This window comes from Clinocottus analis, unplaced genomic scaffold, assembly GCF_023055335.1.
Source record: "Clinocottus analis isolate CAN_PGR_092001 unplaced genomic scaffold, fCliAna1.0.p SCAF_12, whole genome shotgun sequence".
NCBI lineage: Eukaryota > Metazoa > Chordata > Actinopteri > Perciformes > Cottidae > Clinocottus > Clinocottus analis.
The window spans coordinates 10,385,999-10,406,108 of NW_027175843.1; the positions used below are offsets into that span (position 1 = coordinate 10,385,999).

Here is a 20,110-nt window from a genome sequence, read left to right on the forward strand (position 1 = left end):
ATGTAGACAAAATGAACTAGACACCGTTTGTTATTGCTTTCCTACAGCGGATGATAAAACATTCATGACGAACATAAGAAGCTTAAGATTTGACTTTGACTTGTGACTAAAGACTTGTCCTTGACTTTGTCCCCTCCTTCTTTAAAGTTTCAGGTACGGTGGTGTTGTTGGACCAGTATTCAGGGATGGTTCACAGAACAATCAACTCCCCAGAAAAAAAGTTGACCTTCTTGAGGAGCTTGAGGGTGTAATAGTTTTGCATGTCAAAGTTTAAGACGCAAGGTCAACTTTGCAAATGTTGAAGCAATTATTTTGAGTGTATTACACAGCGATAGATATATTGAAATGGTTGAAGTTGATATTGAAAATGTTTGTGGCTACATGACTTTGAAAACTGGGTTTTGAATCTTAAATATGTGTGCAATATTGGAAAATTATGTTAAAGTCAAGAAAAAAACATCCCATGGTATTTTAGTTTAGTTGATTGACAATGTAATGTTTTACTGCTAGGATCAGCACTCTCCCGGTTATCATACAAAAGATTACATATTATATTTTTTTTATAAAAATGAAGGCACAAGCTTGTGCACATGGCACCCTTAGTTGGGAATTGCTGATCTGTAACCTTGATGATCAGTGTGTGGAGAAAAAAAAATCTCCCCCGAAATGTTATTCCCTCATAACCATGCTCGATAAACAACCTTCTGAGTTAATAATAATAATTTGTACCTCCCAGCCTCTCTTCTAGTCTAGAGGCATCCAACAACACATCTTGTGTTTCAATATGAATCTGAAAATGGTTTTCATTTAAAAGTTATAATTTAGGCTTTGCAGTGGAAATTGTCATATGCTTCCTTGCATCCTTAGAAGAATGAATGAATGGGGGAAAAAAAACCTTCCCAGTACATTTAGTGTTGCCCCCTCACTGAGAAAGTAATTACGTTTGAGATCAGGTATGCATGTGACATTTCAGTAAAAGCATAGAAATGTTACTCGTGCACCACTCACTGAAACATTGTTCATGACTCAGCTATTTTTCTTCTTCCAGAAAGCAGAACTTATGTCAGATTGCTTATGTTTTCTGCCGGATTTTTTTTCTTCTTCTAAAAACGTCTTAGGTATACATTAAGCCCAATATAGCACTGACTTAAAGCTCTGAATGTGAAAGAAAAACTAATTTGCCGTTAGTTTTGCACTTTTCAAAATATTAATTAATTAATGAATAATTGGGAAATAATGCAACAAAGATATTCAACAATTCAGCTAATACAACATAGCGAAAAAAGGAGATTACCTGAACATGACCAAGCGCCTCCAACAACATTGTTAATGGCAGATTATTGTTCCTTAAAGGTTGAATTCATACACGTAAGTTTATTAGTACATAGTACATATTTAAAAACATAAAGGTAGTACAAAAGTTCTGCTCACAAAGGAGGGAGGCATTGACGTCAATTATGACCCAACAGATATTTACCAAGCTCCAATCAACACCAGTCTTGTTATTCGGCCCAGCTTTGGTGGTAAGTACATTTAATTTCATTACTGCGCTTTATTTAGACTACCTTTTATTTCTTTTATATTATCGTAATTTACATTTAATCATATATTACGTTTTCTGGTTTATTGCAGATCTGTTCTTCTAATTGTTTGGGGGGTCCTTTACGTTTCCTAGATAATTAAAGAACTAATCTGCACAGATCCAGACCTTTTAATTGAAGGGCGAATTATTAGCCTGTAATTAAAACATGTTTGGACGTTGTGTAATAGAGTATATGGGGCTTATGTTTGAATCTATGTTTGCACATGTAGTCTTCTGACATTCATTAGGCTTTATGCATCCACACTCCGTACATTTAAATGTAATTCTTGAAAAAAAAACATTTGTTTTGAGGGACGTGTGTCAGTTTTTAGGTGTGAACTTTCTGAACTTTAAAGATATCCAAATGAATGGCCTAAACAGTAATGCCATCTCACTGATAATCAAGAGAAGCACCTGACCTGTTGCTTCTTCTGCAGATGGTCCCGGTGCTCCTGAACACACCTGTGGCAACGGTGTTTGTGCTGAGCTGCATGTGTGCCGTGCCGCTGCAGAGCCAGAAGCCGGCTCACGACGACCCCCTGACGGCCCCCCGGTCCAACCCGCAGTGCTGGGACTCTTCCTCCGCGCTGCTGCTGGAGATGCGCTCCCCGAGGATCGCTGACACTGTGCCCGCCTTCTGGAACACGATGGTGTTCCTCAGGTCGTCAGACAACAGCAAACACACGGCGCTGTTTTGGGACCTGGCCCGGGTCTTCTGGGACCTCTATCTGGACTGCGTAATGTCCAAGAGTCACGGCCTGGGGCGGAGACACACCACCACTTTACGCTCCCTCGTCACTGACAGTAAGTGTCCTTGCTATTCCTCTTCATAGGACAAATCAAAGTTTACGTAGCGCCACAAAAATCCCTCTCTATTTTTATTCATGTATTTGTTTCTGTGTTGTTATTATTATACTGCAAAAGTCAAGTAGCCTATAACATAGAAACATTGCAATAAAAATGTAAAAAAAGATTACAATGAATATGCATGTGTATGTATGTATGTGGATCTTTGATAGAGTCCAGATGGAACAGCTCAGGATCTAACACCAGGGCGTGGCTCAGTGTCAGAGTGAGACCCAGGGGACACATCAAGACCCTGAAGATCAAACCCTGATCAAACACACTCTACTACAAATAGTTAATAATATTTCCTGATTATAATATTTAATTGCCCACTTAACTAGAATAGTTCACTATTATTTAAGTATACTGCAGGCCTACGTAACTTAAAAGGTATATGTGGCTCACAATAGCAAGTTTGATATATGATACTTTATCATCTGCATCATAAGATGTTCTAATAACTAACACATAACCGACATAGTGGGGAACTCAGCTGACGCCTTTATTATAAACTGTATATCACCTTGAAATGACAACCATTTAAGGAAAGTGTTATTCATTACAAAAAAATCAGTTTGTTTAAATCCTTTTAGTCGTGTAAGTTACCTGGTAACACTGAATAAAAAACTGCATTGCTGTTCTGTTTTCTGCAGTTTAATACACACTGATTCAAAATGGTGATCAAACATTTGAACTATATTTGCTGGTTTAGTTTTATCATATGTTCCATATGTGATGTGAATCAAAAGTAATATTTGTATGCAATGATGTTGCATTATTTGTTTTTTTATTTTAAGAAATAAATGTATATAGCCTCTCATGGCTGTAAGTTGTATATCCTTGATTTAGTTGACTATTCAAGCACATTTCCTAAAAATGAATAAATAGGCAAAGCATGTGGGGTACATTAAATGATCATAAAAAGGCAAAGAGGATGTTTGTCTTAGGAGTTTCTGCCAGAAATTATTTATTTCAATACAAACATAATAACAAGTGGAGATATAATTTGACTTGTATTTCGAAACGTTTTGATAAATAGTTATAAATTACATTAAAAAGGATGATTTATTTTCAGTATTTTGTCATTTTGTAAATGACTATACACGTAATTATTTGGAAAGAGTCTATGTTGTTCCTTTTTGTTTCAAATCCATTCATAAATGAAATGAATGACAAACAAAAAAGTACAGGGAGGTTGCTCGAAGGATGTATACAGAGAACGGGAGAGGCTCAGCTGACTCAACTAAAATCATAAATATGATTTACGGCAGCTGACCTGTCGTAACAACAATGAACTTGTGTCTGTCACCGCAGTATGAGCCAATGGCAGCTCCGTGTTGGTCGGGCCGCTCTCTTTCACTTTCGCTTTTAACTTCTTACTTTACTGGAATTGTTTGAATAGGAACTGCGTCCGAAGTGCATAGTCTTCGTTAAGTTGGTGTAAATCATAGCTCATATAAATAGTTCTTAGTGGTATTCAATTGCATACTGTCGGCCTACCTTGAGTATGTTGAAGAAGACAACATATATCCTCTTCGGTTGTCAGACCTGCTGAAAACTCCTCTCCAGACAGGTAACACACGTTTATCAAGTCTAAATGTCTGGTTTATGTTTTGAATCAAACTGAAATCTAATCCAATCAAAGTTTTTGGATGTTTGATCTTTGGATCTTTTGGATGTTTGACAATCTAGTCGCAAGTGTTCATACGATCACGTGATGGTGTGTCAGGCTGTTGTGATTTTGTTTGAAATGAGACACTTGTTGTCTTCTCATGAGATTTGCCTTCCTAAATACTCTGAAAGCATTTTTTACTCTAACTCTCAAACACATACGTACACACAAAGGTTTAAAGCAATTGCAGCATAAGGGCTCATACAAAATAGATCACATAATGGTTAACAATGATCAATATTATTGTATTAACAATTATCAATAACATCCCGTACTATCAACATTGGTATATCTGTGAGGATAAAGAACCGCTTACATGTTGTTCCGCATACTGTGTCGAGCCACATACACCACAACAGAGAAGCCAGACATTTGAGTGAAGCTATCTTGCGTCTTTTTTTTTAGCACACAAAATGGACTTTCAGAGGCTCCTCTTAGATGTGGGGAAGGCCCTGAGTAAGAACGAGGTAAAAGCTTTAGCATTTCTTTGCACTGACTTCCTGGCTCGAAACCCGACCTCCGTGGAGTCGGCCGGTGACCTCTTCTCTCGTCTGGGGGATCAAGACCACCTCACTGCTGAGCGGCCATACCTGCTGACTGAGCTCCTTCTCATCATCCAACGCACCCGACTGATACGTGACCTCGAGCTTCCTGAGGGAGCATCTACAACCAGGCGCCTCATCTCACCTTACAGGTGGGCGTCTGCGTTGTTGTCTTTAAGTAAAGCATCAAGCATGATGTAGTTTATAGAAAGAAACCTAAATGTAACTAATTTGGAGCGGGCGAAATGTTGTGTCGAAAGAGTTCTCTCTGTCATTGTATATAAAAGTGTATGAGTGTGTACAAAAGATGTATAGCTTGACATTTACGTTGATGTTACGCAAAAAAACAACTGACTCACACGTTTAAGATGCAAGTGTGAAATTTGGCCCTGATTTTACAGTTAAAAGCACTTAAATATGAGCGTGCACTTTCTACTTCACTGTGAGAAGTTTCAATACTGAATTTCACACTCAGTTTTCGGCATTTAATCTGCGCTATAATGTATACAACAGTACTTTGTGTAAACTCACTGTATTTTTTAATAGTTTTCTTTTACATCTTTATAAATATTCAACAACTATTTCTGATTATCTCAGAATTTAATTTCATATGTTCCAAATCTTACTGACCCTCATCAGAATGACTCCTTTATCATTCAACTAATCAAAATATCAAAGTACTTCGCTCGACATACAAAATATTCCCAATCAGCATTGCATCCTCATTGCTAAATGTATCCAGTGACCTCAGGATAGAGACCATAGTGACCTACTGTTTGGCCTTTCATAACATTTCAAAGTTTTACTTACATGTATTATTTTCCCTCCATTTCCAGAACGCTGCTTTACAACCTGTCTGAGGACATTACTGATGATGACTTGAAAGATGTGAAGTTCTTGTTAAACAAAAATCTCTCACGTAGAAAACTGGAGGAAAATGTTGTGAGTGTCAATGTTTAAACCACATGAGTTAGATGGTGTTTAAGCAAGCATCCATAGCCATAAACTTACAAATAATGTTATAAATAGTACTGTTTATTCTTAATAAAGATAGATTTTAAACAAGATGTATATTGTTCATTTTATCTGACGTACATCTAATTTTGAATCCTGCTTCTGCCATAGAGCATGCATCATATTACATTATGCTAGAATAAAGTATAACTGTAAATGTGCTTAACTTTTCAGTCTACACTGGAAGTCTTCCTGGAGATGGAGCACTTGGACCTCCTCAGTGACAATAATCTAAATTTACTGGAGACCATAATTCACTCAGTCTGTCCCATGTTGAAAGACAAGATCCGCCAGTTTAAAGCACTACAGAGTAAGATACATACAAATAATCTCATTGCAAAATGTTATTTGTAAAAACAAATGTGGGAATGAGGATACAAAGCAGACACTGGAGACAAAAGTTTTACTATAAAAGAGTGTCATTCAGAATTCAGAGGTAGGAAACAGCAACCGGCCATTTGGGGCCATTTCCAAGGGGCCATTTGAGGGGACATTGCCTGGACACTAACTCTGGCCTTAAGCACAACCTAAGTCTAACCCCAACCCGTACCTTAACAAAGTCTAAACTCTGAACTGTAATAATTTATAATCTGGGGACTTCTGTTTTCACCCTGAAAGGGAGGTGAGTCCTCACAGACGAAGAGAGGAGCGTGATGATGCATATATTTCATCTTTTACTTCCATCTAATTTTAATATTTGACAATTACCTTGTCTGTAAATACCAACACTATTGGTTTACCTGTTTCATTTCCAACTACAGTAACTCACACCAGTCCTGTAGCTGAAGAATCAGGTCGACCGAGGTCAAAGTCATATCCAACCCCGGTACGTTCTTTGATATTGCTTTGAATCCCTCTCAGTTTCTGTGGCAGATTTCTACCAGCATTTAATTGCCACATTGACGTGTCATCTAACGTGTTACTAACACTTTATCCTCTCTGGATAGTCATTTGCTTACAATTTGCTGTTTGTCTGTTTTTTTCTGTTTGTTATTAGGCCCCTCAATCTTTAAATCCGGTGAGGCCTTACTCGGGTGAACTGACAGGTAAAAAGATGTTTTAAGACCATTTTGATGTTGCGGTATATCTGTGTTTAAAGTAATATTCTTTCAATTATAGTGTCCCTCATAAACATTACATAGTGTGACATAATTAGGAGATACAAAGTAAAAAAACAACAAATAAACAACACATTTAGACAAAGGATTCTTTTCTTTCAAATGGCAGACGTTGCATTGATATTTACTTTAGATATCATTATTTTATTTTATTACTCTCAAACATGTCTAATTATAATGATAAAAACACATTCAACATTGTATTAGATTTCTAAGTATTTTGTTACTTTTTTTTCTCAGGAGAATTTGCACAGTTGGCTGAGGTGAGAATGTGTCATTAAGGTTATATGACAAATACCTTTTGCCATATTGTGTGTGTTAATGAAAATATCTGTCTCATCCAGTGTAACGTGAACACTTCTAACACCTCTCTGGGTGAGTCTTGTGCTGTGTTTGTTGTGTCACAATTGAGACATTTTAAGAGCAGTGGATGGATTTACTCTGACCCTTTTTGTTTTTTAGATTTGCTAAAAGGGCTTCACGGTGGAGATGACTGCGTGGCCCTGTCACTGGAATTGAGTGGTTTGAGCACTGAAACAAGCCGCCGTGCCTCCTTGAAAAGCCTTTGTGAGTTGTTTCTGTGCCAAGCCGTCATGAAGTGACATACACGTCAGACATTGTAATTATTACATTTGTTCCTCTTAATCATCTGTTCCACAGTGAAGGTAGATGCTCAAGAAGACAATGCCTCCTCTGAAACGCAGATGTCTCGGACTACAAACATAAACTTTGCGGTGCGTTTGTGGGGTTATTATTTCTTCTCCAAGTACATGTGCTCAATTTACAAGTAATGTGGCACTGCGTGTGCTGTGAAGAAGAACAGCTATTGTTTACGTGTCACTCGTGCAAAGAAAGCACATAATTATATCAAAATGTAAGTGTTACACTGACTCCTGTCTTGGCTTTTCCCTGTAGGCTTTGGAAGTATATCCTATGACTGCAGCAAAGAGGGGGATTTGCTTGATAGTAAACAACTACAACTTCACTCAATCCATAAGTGGTCTCCAAAAGCGGGAAGGAACCTTACTTGATGAAGGTAAACTGATATTTAATTGGTGCTAACTGGTACTCAGACTGTGTTCAGGCATCTTGCTGCATGTTAACGTGTAACTGTGTGTCTTCCAGAGTGTCTGCACAAAGTGTTTGCGTGGCTCGGCTTTGCGGTCGAGATAAAGAGGGACTGTAAGGGGGAGGAAATGCTGTCTGTGTTGCGGGAGCTCGGCAGCAGAAACCATAGTCAGATGGACTGTGTGGTGTGCTGCATTCTCAGCCACGGCAAGGAGGGATGTGTGTACGGCGTGGACGGCAAAACCGTAAAGATTGAGGATCTGAAGGAACCTTTCAATGGTTTAAAATGCGCCTCTTTGGCAGAAAAACCTAAGCTGTTTTTTATCCAGGCCTGCCAGGGCACCAGCGAGCAGAAGCCTGTCCACATTTGTGCTGATGGTCCGACACCCAGTACTGTTTGCAGCGATGCTTTGATACCGAATTATTCCATCCCATGCGATGCAGATTTCCTACTGGGAATGGCCACTGTTCCTGCTTTCGTCTCTTTCAGAGACAGGAAAAATGGCTCGTGGTTTATTCAGTCATTGTGCCAAAACCTTGTCCAGATGGTGCCAAGGTTAGTCAAGCAAAATATCAGATGTTGTATTTTAGTGGTGGAAAGTACATTTACTCGAGTTCTATGTATAAGTGCCATTTTTTTTATGTTGTGAGTATTAGCATTTTATGCTACTTTATACTTCTAATCCCTTATTTTTCAGATGGAAATATTGTGCATTTTAATCAATTCATTTAAAAGATTTTGCATACAAAGAAACATACATAAACAGTTCAAAAATAGTGAATAGTAAAATAGTTCAAATTAGCTCCACAAACAAAAAAATGTAAGCAACGGTTACATATTCATACGCCAATGATAATAATCCAATAATATGATAATGTACACCGAAAGAGGCAATTTAGCATAATACGTACATTTTGTCGCTAATACTTCCCTCCTATACTTAAATACCATTTTGAATGAACGTCCAATGATTGAAATGGAGTATTTGCATTGTGTGTTACTGGTAGTTTTACTTAAAGTGACTGATTTTAATATATATTAATTGAATATTTTTATTTATTTCTTTGATATGTGATGGTTTGAGATGAGAGAATATCTAGACACAGCTGTCTTTCTTATTGTTTCAGTTCACAGTAGCTTTTATTTTTCACAGGGGTGGTGATCTTGTCTCTATCCTGACAAAAGTAAATGCAGATGTTAGCCAGAAGACTGATTCCTTCGGTGTACGAAAGCAGATGCCTCAACCAGCGTTCTCTCTGAGGAAGAAAGTGGTGTTCCCGAGCCCTTCAGCTGCTCCTCCCAGCCTGCCGCACTGACGACATCAATCTTCTGCCTGCTTGGTAGACTCATCAGATGATCCCTGAAACACACATATTTTTGTCTTACATTACTTTGTTTACAATTAGAATTTAATTATATAGCAATATTTTCATAAAAATAATATCTGAGCCAGCTCCATTTCTATTGCACCTTGATGTGTGGCTAAAAGCTCTAAAAAGGCATTCATGTGGACCTTCAGTTGATGAAATACAGACATTTGTCACATTTTTTCTTAATTTCATACCCTGTATGATTCACCATCTGTACACACAAGTTCAACTCCCTTTCTCTATTTACAGTTTTTATGTTGAATTCAATGAACTGTTTTTCCAGATGTAAGTGCAACAACCAACATCCTCTTCATTATTTCTATTTTATTTTAAATGTAATTTTAAACATGAATGTGATGGTATTATTGTCACCCTTTTAAAGAAAATATTGTATACCAGCAGCTGCCACACATGAGAAATCCATGAAATCTAAATCTAGTAAAATGCATACATTTTCTATCAATGATGCAATAAATATATGCACTGCCATTGTGAAACTATTGTGTACGTTTTATTAATTCTGATTGTAAATGTGCATGTGAATGCATCCTTTAGTTTAAAATATTATTTTCCAGTGTATTATATTTGTAACTTGCTTTGTCTTCAATGCAGCTATTCTCAGTGAAGGGTTCAGTCTGAAGTTTTTATAATGCCACAAACTTGCGCCAAAGTTGAAAATGTGAATCTACCAATTAGTGCTAAAAGAATTAGTTGATTAATTGAGTAGTCAAGAAAAGGCAAATGAATATCCAGCAATTGATCAAATGTATTTTTGGATCAAACTATTGATCAATTAATACAAAAAGTAATTGACAGATTAATCAAAAAGGAGAATATCTGTTACCTGCGGCTCTACTATTATTATTTTTATTATGTTTGTTTTTAATCAACAAACATGACAAACACATGAAGGTAAGGGCTGCATGCTGCCTATAGTACCCTATATGCAGGCATCCACGTGCATACATAAACATGTACATTGTGTACTCATATATAGTATATCACATTCATAACCACATTTCATATAGAAATACAAAATAAAACGTTGAATTCCCACCACCATTCAATTCTTTCTTCCATGTTTCTGTCTGTTGCTTCTCATTCTGAATATGAATATGATAACCAGTGTTTTTAAGACTACATAGGACGTTTTTAATTCACTCAAATCTGCTAACAAATCCCCTAAACTGTTAAGACCCTGAACTTCCCATCATCACCAGCTGGGGGCGGTAAACACTTCATATCCCTCCAGATGACCCGTGTGTGACCCGGATGTTGATATGATGTTACGTTCCGTATTTTCCCAGGCCAGGTTACAATGAAGAATTGGTAGCATTTTAAGGCCATTTCACATTCTTCATAACAGCGAAACTCGATGCCCACAATAGCATATTTAAGTGGTGACTGAGTTTTGCCCGCAATATCATCTTTAATCAGCCCGCAAAGAAAACGACAGAACAGTGTAAACATGTCTCAAGAAGGATATCAGTCCGCGGACACGAGGTTTGTTGATTTATTACTCATGCTACGTTCAAAGTGTGCCATAAATATACAATAACGCGCTGACAGCATTTACTAGGCCGAGATAATTCTAATGTTGTATCATATATGCACCCGCTTTTGATTTTTGTAAAAAATCATCTGCTCAGCCCAAAAACCACACTTCAGTGTATTTAATGTATTTTTTCTTACTGTCATTTATCCTAAAAACTGTGTGTCCAGATGAAAATTGTCCTTCATATTCCTCCGCATAGTGTTCTTTACTTCTTTCTTCCTTCCTTTCTCGTGTATAATAGTTTTGATTTCTGAATTCAATTAATTTCATCCTCTACGTTGTATGTTTGTTGGTATTTTTCTCTTTGTAAATTATTTATTCAAACTTTCAGCAATACTTTCTTCAATCTCAACTGCAGCAACTACAAGCAGACCTGAGTTAATTAAACCTGAGCTTCATAGAGAGTGTTCAGAGGAAATGTACAGGGAGGATGAGGCAAAATCATTTCTGTGCTTAGTAAAGTGCAAGGCTAACATTTCATATGCAGTTACATGAAATTAAATGGTGGTTAAGGCTGGGAAGATTATAGAATATGAAGGTATGCTGTCATAGATCCATGCAACGGTATGGATTTTATGAAGAAAAAAAAGCATTTGCACCAGTATAAAAAACGGAGTGAAAGAGGAGAAATCATTATAATTTAAAAAGCCCTGTGACGATTATGATGATAATAATAGCCTTTATCAGAAACAAATCACATTAAATTTTAAGTCAACATGATTATACTTTAAAAGGCTAACATTGTTCATGTAAACCGCTTCTTGCTCTTTCAACGTTTAGTTTTTTTTAATGCTTAAAGACCTGCCAGGTCATTTTATCCTTAAACATTAGAGTGCTATAAAATGTGGGGAATTCTCACAAGTCTGCATTATTACAGACGCAGAAAATATGCACATATAGGACTGAGACCTTGAACACTTGTCAGTTTCACAGAAGCACAGCCTTGAGGCCTTGAAAAACATTTGTCAAGTCTGAGACAAACCTGGACTTAAGTCATGTCAGCAGCAGGCAGTTATTGTCAGTGAGCTATATACTGTTTTTAAAAAAGATTATTTGGCATCTAAATACTATAAATTGGTTTTGCCTTTGGCATTTATTATATGTGGTCTGTAAACTTTACCGATTTGCAGCTCAGATAGTTTACTGCAGCCGTCCACTAGCAACCGCCAGTTCATCTGGTCTTGGTTAACGGTTTGTGGCTCTTGTTCCATATAGCTTGAATGTACATGAACTGCAGAGGACCAATCCCAGGAAGACGCCGATACAAATCCTGCATGAATATGGCACCAAAAGCGGCAACCTTCCTGTGTATGTGATGGAGAAGGCTGAAGGAGAGGCTCACCAACCCCACTTTGTCTTCAGCCTGAAGATCGGAGAAGTTGGCTGCACAGGTAAGTCACTGTCCCACCTGCTGCCGTGCTGATGGCGGCCTGCCACTGTATGTAGCCTTTTAATTTGACATGAAAAGTCAATACGTTGATCATTCAGTATGAGCGCTGCGGCTTTCATTGTATTATTTGTGACCACTGCTTCCTGTCAGTTGTGTCTGTTGCGGCAGTGTAGTCTTAAGTATATTCTGTCGATGCCTTGTTTTTTATTTGAGGTATCTCGTTCATGGATAGAATAGTGCAGGTCCAGAGAAGCGGATGAAAAGCATTTGCAAAGATGTGCGTGTGAAGGTGACAATAAATAACCTAGTCTTTACATCTGCCATCTTTAAACAATAGTATGCTCTTGAAAAGGGACCAATTTGTCTCTGTGTTATCTTATGTGTCCTTTCCAGTAGCATCCAGGTTTGACCTTTATTTTCCAAAATACAACATATTTTCTTTTGGGACTTGAGTTCTTGGTGATATTTTCTATCTGACAGTAAAAAAGCTCATTTTAATGTATTACATAATCTGTAGTTTTGTGTGTGTGATTGTTTTGTTTTTCCAGGTCAAGGTCCTAGTAAAAAGGCTGCTAAACACCAGGCTGCAGAGGCTGCCCTGAATATTCTGCAGATAGATGCCGGCACAGTGTGAGTGGAGCTGAAATTATTATTGAAATGAAATGGATTGGCGATAAATATTATAATTGATTAATAGTTTAAGTCATAAACTTTAAATGTGATATTTGTATTCTATGATAGTGCACTAATAGTTTTTAGTTTTTAGACTTGGAGTGTTCCTTTCTTAATTTAAATGTATCTGCTTGGTCTTTGGTCAATTCTAACTTTCTATAATAATGAAAATAATCATTAGGTGCAGCAATAAGTGTCCGTCCAAACATTGTCTCTTGTCTCTTATGAGCTTTTTAGCATTGTTGCAAAATAGACTCGACTGACAGCCCGAGCGAGTTTTGCTTGGTTTCAGCTGTGGTCGGTAACCGCTGTGATGTGATGTAATCCTCAACAGCAGCGCTCCTGTGAAGCCTGAAAGCAACGGTGTTGTAACAGAAACAAACAACCATCCCAACTCAGTGGGGATACTGCAGGTGTGTTAATTGTGTGTGTGTGTGTGTGTGTGTGTGTGTGTGTGTCTGGGATTGTATATCAGCATATGTTTGTGTTTATGTATTTGAAGATTTTCAGAGATGAATGTATTTTCTTCCAGTGGTTTACCACTGAGTGTGTTTATTAAACTCACAATGGAAAGTGGCTTACAGCAGTAACAATATGTCCTGTGTTGTATGCACAGCAAGTATTCTCAAATGAAATATTTTTTCCCTAATTGTCATGACTCCCTCTTCTTTTCGTTGCAGGAGTTGGCGTTGCAAAGGGGATGGCGTCTTCCTGAATACACAGTTTTAATGGAGGCTGGTCCACCACATAAGAGAGAGTTCACTGTTACCTGTCGGCTGGAGTCCCTGTCAGAGAAGTGTACGGCTGCTTCTGACACAATTGTGTAATATCTATCGAAGTGTTTGCCATTTTGTCTTGTCGTTCATTGTGTTCTTAATCGCTTGTCTTGCGTTTTTCGACAGCTGTAGGAAATTCAAAAAAGGGAGCAAAAAAGGCAGCTGCCGAGAAAATGGTGTTAAAACTTCAAAGTCTGTCGGGCTGTTCTGAAATCACATGGGTCAGTCAAATATGTTATCACTTTTCTAAAGAGACCACGAGAGGCAGTTGCAACATTTCTTAGCGCATCCTTATACAGTTAAAAGTCTTTAAATTGTGTGTACATTTCTTGTGTTACATTTTATTATTCAGACGCCTAAACCAAGCGTCCGAATTGAGAACTTAAGGAACTCATCAGCGGAGACTATTTCTTCACTGAGAAGAAACCCACTGAGCATTCCCAACACAGACTATATTCAGATGATGTTGGAACTGTCCATGGAGCAGGGCTTTGAGGCCACATACTTAAACATTGGTAAGAAAACACACACTGCATTAGTGTTGCTTGGGCTGCTCAGACACAGGACGCTTTCCTCCTCTCACTTGGGTCAGCTCAGAGCGAAAACCCATGATGCCGTTTTGACTGTGGCTCCAAAACGGATAGTAGATCTATCAATGGAACAAAACCAGTAGACAATTCAAATGTGTTTGTCATTAACGGAACAAAGTGGCTGTGAGGAATTAATAAAAGCAGCTGTAAATACTCTAAATTATATCTCTAATTAGTTGCATTTGCAGCAACTTATTAGACCTCTTTTACGGCTGTGGACAGTGAACACTGAGATACAATCACAAACCACAGCACTGAATTAAATGCCTCTAAAAATGAAAACTTCTGGGTTGTGTCGAGGGTGTAACTTTTGCTGCTGTACTTCGCAGATGAGCTGACGGTGAACGGCCAGTACCAGTGCTTGGCAGAGCTGTCCACCTCCCCGATTACCGTGTGCCACGGCACCGGCATTTCCTGTAGCAACGCTCACAACGATGCAGCCCACAGCGCCCTTCAGTACATCAAGATCATGGCCTCCACCAAGTAAACACTTCACTGCCGACATCTGCTTCGCCCTGTCTCGTAACATATACCAGCTGATGTCCAGTCATGAAGATGCTGTAGATATTGCTTCCCACTAGTCTCCCTGCCAGTGGATGCTATAAGGTCAAGGTATATTTTTATAAGTCTGTGCATCATGAAGCAGGTCGTGATCTATAATAACTCAACGTGCAGTGACTAAAATCAGTTTGAGCAGTATTTGTGAGGTGACAAACTTCTCATTATTAAGAATAAAATAGAAATGAAATGTCTTCAGGTTGTTAGAATACTACTCGAGTGTACAGCATACTATATTTAAGCAAATGCATATGTTTAAATGAGATAGGAGTAGTGAATACTATGAAGCACTTCCGCATTACACTTTTACAGAATAAGTTTATGCTGTATTTATCCACATTTCTTGGCTTGCTTTATTGGGACTGTTTCTCACCCCTTTTCTAGTCAGGATGCAGATGTTTTTAGGTTGCAGTTATCTTCATTTTTTTTCTTTTCTTCCCGCAGTAGCATTATATTGCACTGTATTAAGCCAATAGAAGAGCTTAAACTTTTAATTTGCTTCCACTCAAAAATGAAAGTAAGTTGTAAAATAAAAATCATTTTGTCTTATAATTGAAAGGATAGTCTGCATTTTGATCTACGTACAAGTCAAATTAGTTTCCCCCAGTTCCATTCTTCCATCTGTCTGTATGCAATCTACAGTACAACCCTGATGTCTATATCTGGTTAATACTCAAAATATACATAACATATTACTTCATATGCACATCCTTCATATGCATATCCTTCTGATAATTTTTTTTTGCAGTGTGCCTAATAATACCTTGTGATATATTAATTACGTTTATGGACTGCTGTCATCCGCTCTATAAACGCATCCCTGGTGGAGAGCAGCAACATGTGTGTGAATCCAGAAAATAAACCAAACATTAAATGTCAACAAGTGTCTGTTTCGGTTATTGGTCGTACACCTAAACAGTTCTGAGAGAACAGATTGCTGCTGCAGGAGTCGTGCGTGGCGTCTCTCGTGGGAGCCGACCACCTGACGGCCATCCCTTTGAGGCTGCACGTCTTGCTGTATTAGTTCTGGGCCCGTGCACTGATGTAATCATTCACTCTTGATGTGCGGTTTAATAACTAAGAGACAAGGCACACCAACCGATGTAATTGTTGTTCACAAACTAGTATTTATAGAGCCAAGCAGTTGTTTTTGTTCATTTGAGAACGAATTAGCTCGAAAGAATTTACAGGAACCTAATTTTTCTGACTACTATTGTGATTTAAATGTTTGTAATGATTGTAATAAACAATATGCGTGTACACTCAACATAATTCATTTTACTTCTTTTTACACAAATACAATATGATAAAATAATGCAGATGACTTTTTCTTTTTAAACAGAAGTCAACTTCTAAGTGAACTTGCTGCTTTTCAATAGCCACATTTATTCTGATATTACATGAATGGTATACTTTATATCAAACCAAAATAGCAGCTACTTTACTCTTTCATGTTAACTGACAACCTGCTGGAAAGTCTTGTTTGATCATTCTAACCGATGGCAGCGTCGCTTCAGACAACATTAAACCTGCAACGGATTTTTTGTCAAATGACTTGTGTTTTAAAAATCAACCACACACTCCTCACCCGTTGAGTTTTACAGTTTTATTAGAACAAGCACTATGTAGCAGCAGTGTACAGTGTTCATGGAAAGATATGTACTTTGTTAAAATTGCACTTTAGAAGGTACCCATCAGGAAATAGATTTGAAAGAAACTGAGCTGACACTGCTTTGGGTCACATGTCGGTCCAAAGAAAAACAAAAAGTCCAATTGAACAAAACACTTTTTTTTGGTAAGGCATCTGCAATATTCATTGGCAGGCTAAGTTGTCTAGACATGCAGGTGTAACAGTGGATGAAGAGGTTTTCATGATTATTTTTTTTTCCATACCAAACACTACGCAAAGCATTGCTGTAACCTCTTCACACAACGGCTGTGATTCAGTCTTGTTAAAAATAATCACTGATGTAGGAGGAAAAATGAATCAGCTTTTTAAGTAGTGACCCATCTTCTAAATGTGCTGTATTTACAGTGATAACCAACATTTATTGGTTACATGTTGGAGTCGCAGAGCAGATCATCTGCAAGCATTTTACAGTCAAACCGCCTCCCTTTAAGATCTTAGACGAGACATTTAGTCTCGAGCTAAACCCTCAACGCTCTCAGCACAATGTATTATCTGTAGGCAGGTGGAGATTGGATTATGTCTGTTTATGGCATACCTTCTTTGCATGGGGATTCCTATCAGTAGTGTGTTTGTGAGGCATTAATAAATGCATTAAGGCACAGCAAGTGAAACTGACGCTGACAAGTTCTAGCATTGAGTTTGTGATCGGGAGTAAAATTAAAAGCACATTAAATACATAAAAAAAAGAAGTGAATGCAAAGCAGTTCTACCTTTTTGGTTTGTAATCTACACTATATGAACAGTGCACACACGATGGATTTGCTTCACATAGTTTTCATTCTACATATTTATATTCCCATTTCTTTTGTGTCCTCCCCTGCGGTCCTGTACAAGGGGAATCTAAATATGCTTAAACACAAGGTGTGGACAATGTGTGACTACTTGTGTGTGTTCAGGGTTGATTTGAATTCTATTTCCTAACTCTGTAACACAAAAGGGGGACAATTGTGAAAACATTTTAGCTAATCTGCTTTGCAATAAATTCACAAACGGCAAATAGGTAACTGGTGCTGTGCAGAAGCCCAGAATGTAGCAGTACGGTCTCTGGGGAATCACACACATTTGAATAATTGAACTATACTGTTACTGTTTGAACTTGTTTGCCATTCAAACATCCAAAACATTTAAGGAAGTATTTATATGTTCGACCTCCAGAATACCGATATGGCATTTTCATGGCGCGACCTGTAGGTGGCTCCGATGTTTTTATGTTGGAATGACTGTATAATTTTGGCTGAATGAGTTTTGGGAGTAATCAACACATAGTTAACCAATTAATTAATTTATCAAAAATAAATGTATTCCTGTTTTGATGAATGATTAATAAAGTAGATATTTGATTAAGGAAAATACCAAACTGTTGATGGTAACAGATGTTTTCTTTTTTTTACTTCGCTTCATCTTAATTCCAATTTTTTGGTTGTTATTCAGAACAAGAATGTACATTTATCAAAACAATTTTAAATACAAAATATGTGAATGATTTCCTCATGTTTCCTTTTCTAGTCTTCATATAAAGCATCTTTGAGGGCTTTACAACCTACTATATTCTCTGACCTTTGATTTCGATAAGTGTTTTATGTTCAAGGGATCATTATACATGGTGTGCTATATATATGTGGAGGGAGCTATGTGTGTATTTATGTCACCATGTAATTCAAAGGAGGTGGTTTCATGTAACAATGCTTAAACTTAGACAGGGGCAGGGTGAGGTTGACACTCTATTTACACAGAATATCCACTGTGAGTTGAAACTGGAATCCATAACAGATCAGTGTGGACCGCTTCAAGAAGAAAATATTTTGTGAAAGTGGTAGGCGTCTCCTGCATCACATGTCCAAAACACTGGAATAGGATTTACATTTTGATCCCTACTTGTCTTTCGACACTAGGATAAGCTTTTAAAAACTGCTGTGTGAAAATATTCATTTAGTCATACTGACTCCGCTGCAGTTGAGATTCATTTTAAATTAGTTGTTTCCCGAGAGAAAGTACTGCTATCACACAGATTCAACAGTATTAAAAAGGCAAAAATAAATCAAATCTGCCAATTCACATTATGCTATTTTACTAAATTCAGAGTCCAAGATATTTTATAAAAATACCCTTTTTCTACAATAATTGATGATATAGTAAATGTGGCTTTAAGCCAGTGAAAGCTGCTCTCTACACATGCACATAGGTATTGTAGGTAATCAAAAGGTCTACTTCATAGACTAGTCTACCCCAAACTGCTGTCAGAAATCAAATGGCTTCAACGAAAAAGCGTTAAATCATGTGACTTGTATGGGTATCTTTTTAAGGCAAGGACATACTCAGAAGTCAAAGGAGCGGAGGAAAGATCTACATAGGAGTGGTACGATTGTTGCACTGACGACCCAGCTTCAACAAGCACAATGAAGGTGATCCGACAGGATGTTTCCATGGATGGACGACCGTGTGGCAGTGCCACAGAACCTCGGCAGGGTTGCTAGGCATTGGGCCATCCCTCAGCTCGTATTCCTGCACACGGATGTTTCATCGTAACATGTTTCTCTTCACACCTTATTGTGCGTAGGCAACAGCCGTTCTGTCTGCGATGAAGGTAAGATGGACATGGCAATCCGTGTGCTACCACAGGTTCATTGTAGATTCCATATTGATGAAGCCAGGGTTTTTGCGGAGCTCCCAGTACGTGTTGTTGGAGACCCACCTCTCCCTGTGATTGGCATCAACCACTTTCCTGGAAGGAAAGAGGGAGAAGTGACAGTTGTAATTGTAAGTGATGAGGAGAATATTTCATTCAATAACAAAGCGTATACATGTCTCTGTCTTTGAGTTTGGTGCATCTGGTTCCTGGTACTGTGCTTACTTGAAGAAGCGTGGTTCCAGTTTGATGTTGCTCTCATCGTTGCACTTTCTCCGGACTCTCTGCAGGTCCTCTATGCGCTGCTTGTCTGAGGACGCCATCTCCAAGTTCCCCTCTTCCAGATGCCTGCATGACCCAAACGTCAGATGGTCGTACAAAGAATGCCAACAACGCATGCATTTACAAAACTCAAGCATTCACTCATTTTGTTAAGCGAAACATCTCAATCTGCACTCAGACAAATACAAGATTAACTTCTCAGAATAATCTTGTTTTTTTGGGGAAATCCATTACATTGTATGTTGCATTTGGAAGCCGCTGAGGATGTGATGCTGTACCTTTGATCAGGCCTGAATCGGGCGTCTGTTCGGGGCAAAACATCTTTCAACTCGGGGCAAAGTTCATTCAATTCAATGGCAAACCTGGTGAAGCCGTAGTACAGCTCATAATCTGTTGGCATGGAGCCTGACAAAGAGAGGAAAGAACGGAAGCAAATATCTTAAAAATCATTTCTAATTTGTGTTAACGTTCCTACCCATCCATTGAAATGTGACAAGGAAAGAAATATATTGTCAAAAAAGTTCTAGTGGACCTTAAGTGACCAGCAACACTAGTCAGAGGGTGAAGTCCAGTGACACAGTGCCTACCTGGCCTCCAGATGCATTTGGCAGAGGGCGGGATACCGCAGTAAAGGCCCTCGTGCCATTTTCCAAAAAGCCTGTGGACCACTTTCCCTTCTTGATCCATCACAAATCCTTGAACCTCATTCACATTAGAACTCCAGTAGTTTCCCTGAAAGATAAACATGTTGACAATGC

At 38.1% G+C, this 20,110-nt stretch overlaps 3 protein-coding genes across 11 annotated transcripts in view; 2 read left to right on the top strand and 1 right to left on the bottom strand.

Annotated features, from left to right (window-relative positions):
- The first annotated feature begins 3,787 nt into the window (after positions 1 to 3,787).
- Positions 3,788 to 9,653, top strand: casp10 (caspase 10, apoptosis-related cysteine peptidase). 2 transcript variants are annotated; one of them, XM_068573130.1, is made up of 13 exons: positions 3,788 to 4,001; positions 4,506 to 4,794; positions 5,479 to 5,584; positions 5,831 to 5,966; positions 6,418 to 6,482; positions 6,654 to 6,702; positions 7,015 to 7,037; positions 7,119 to 7,149; positions 7,237 to 7,341; positions 7,435 to 7,508; positions 7,690 to 7,810; positions 7,900 to 8,398; positions 8,997 to 9,653. In XM_068573130.1, the coding sequence occupies exons 2-13, from the start codon at positions 4,514 to 4,516 to the stop codon at positions 9,157 to 9,159; spliced, it is 1,653 nt and encodes a 550-aa protein (XP_068429231.1). In that variant the 5' UTR covers positions 3,788 to 4,001; positions 4,506 to 4,513; the 3' UTR covers positions 9,160 to 9,653. The 2 variants fall into 2 exon arrangements, with proteins under 2 accessions (XP_068429231.1, XP_068429232.1); XM_068573131.1 differs by lacking the exon at positions 3,788 to 4,001 and having other exon boundaries at positions 4,159 to 4,794.
- An 851-nt stretch (positions 9,654 to 10,504) lies between these two features.
- On the top strand, positions 10,505 to 15,930 carry prkra (protein kinase, interferon-inducible double stranded RNA dependent activator). 2 transcript variants are annotated; one of them, XM_068572450.1, is made up of 8 exons: positions 10,505 to 10,716; positions 11,984 to 12,159; positions 12,707 to 12,788; positions 13,165 to 13,243; positions 13,511 to 13,628; positions 13,733 to 13,827; positions 13,959 to 14,121; positions 14,526 to 15,930. In XM_068572450.1, exons 1-8 carry the CDS (start codon positions 10,682 to 10,684, stop codon positions 14,681 to 14,683), a joined length of 906 nt encoding a protein of 301 aa, XP_068428551.1. In that variant the 5' UTR covers positions 10,505 to 10,681; the 3' UTR covers positions 14,684 to 15,930. The 2 variants fall into 2 exon arrangements, with proteins under 2 accessions (XP_068428551.1, XP_068428552.1); XM_068572451.1 differs by having other exon boundaries at positions 13,168 to 13,243.
- Positions 15,931 to 18,726: 2,796 nt separating this feature from the next.
- osbpl6 (oxysterol binding protein-like 6) overlaps positions 18,727 to 20,110 on the bottom strand; it is a 33,155-nt gene continuing 31,771 nt past the window's right edge. For all 7 annotated transcript variants that reach the window (XM_068572107.1, XM_068572109.1, XM_068572105.1 and 4 more), the window contains 4 exons: positions 19,940 to 20,084; positions 19,631 to 19,757; positions 19,296 to 19,418; positions 18,727 to 19,166 (listed from right to left, as the gene is read on the bottom strand). In XM_068572107.1, coding sequence (XP_068428208.1) covers positions 19,055 to 19,166; positions 19,296 to 19,418; positions 19,631 to 19,757; positions 19,940 to 20,084 — 507 coding nt within the window. In that variant the 3' untranslated portion in view covers positions 18,727 to 19,054. The remainder of the gene's footprint in view (positions 19,167 to 19,295; positions 19,419 to 19,630; positions 19,758 to 19,939; positions 20,085 to 20,110) is intronic.

Coding starts and splice junctions, on each gene's coding strand:
- prkra (XM_068572450.1), top strand. CDS start 10,682: ATGTCTCAAGAAGGATATCAGTCCGCGGACACGAG. Junction 12,160..12,706: donor CGGAGAAGTTGGCTGCACAG/GTAAGTCACTGT, acceptor TTGTTTTTCCAG/GTCAAGGTCCTAGTAAAAAG. Junction 12,789..13,164: donor CAGATAGATGCCGGCACAGT/GTGAGTGGAGCT, acceptor AATCCTCAACAG/CAGCGCTCCTGTGAAGCCTG.
- casp10 (XM_068573130.1), top strand. CDS start 4,514: ATGGACTTTCAGAGGCTCCTCTTAGATGTGGGGAAGGCCCTGAGTAAG. Junction 4,795..5,478: donor CGCCTCATCTCACCTTACAG/GTGGGCGTCTGC, acceptor CTCCATTTCCAG/AACGCTGCTTTACAACCTGT. Junction 7,038..7,118: donor AATTTGCACAGTTGGCTGAG/GTGAGAATGTGT, acceptor TGTCTCATCCAG/TGTAACGTGAACACTTCTAA.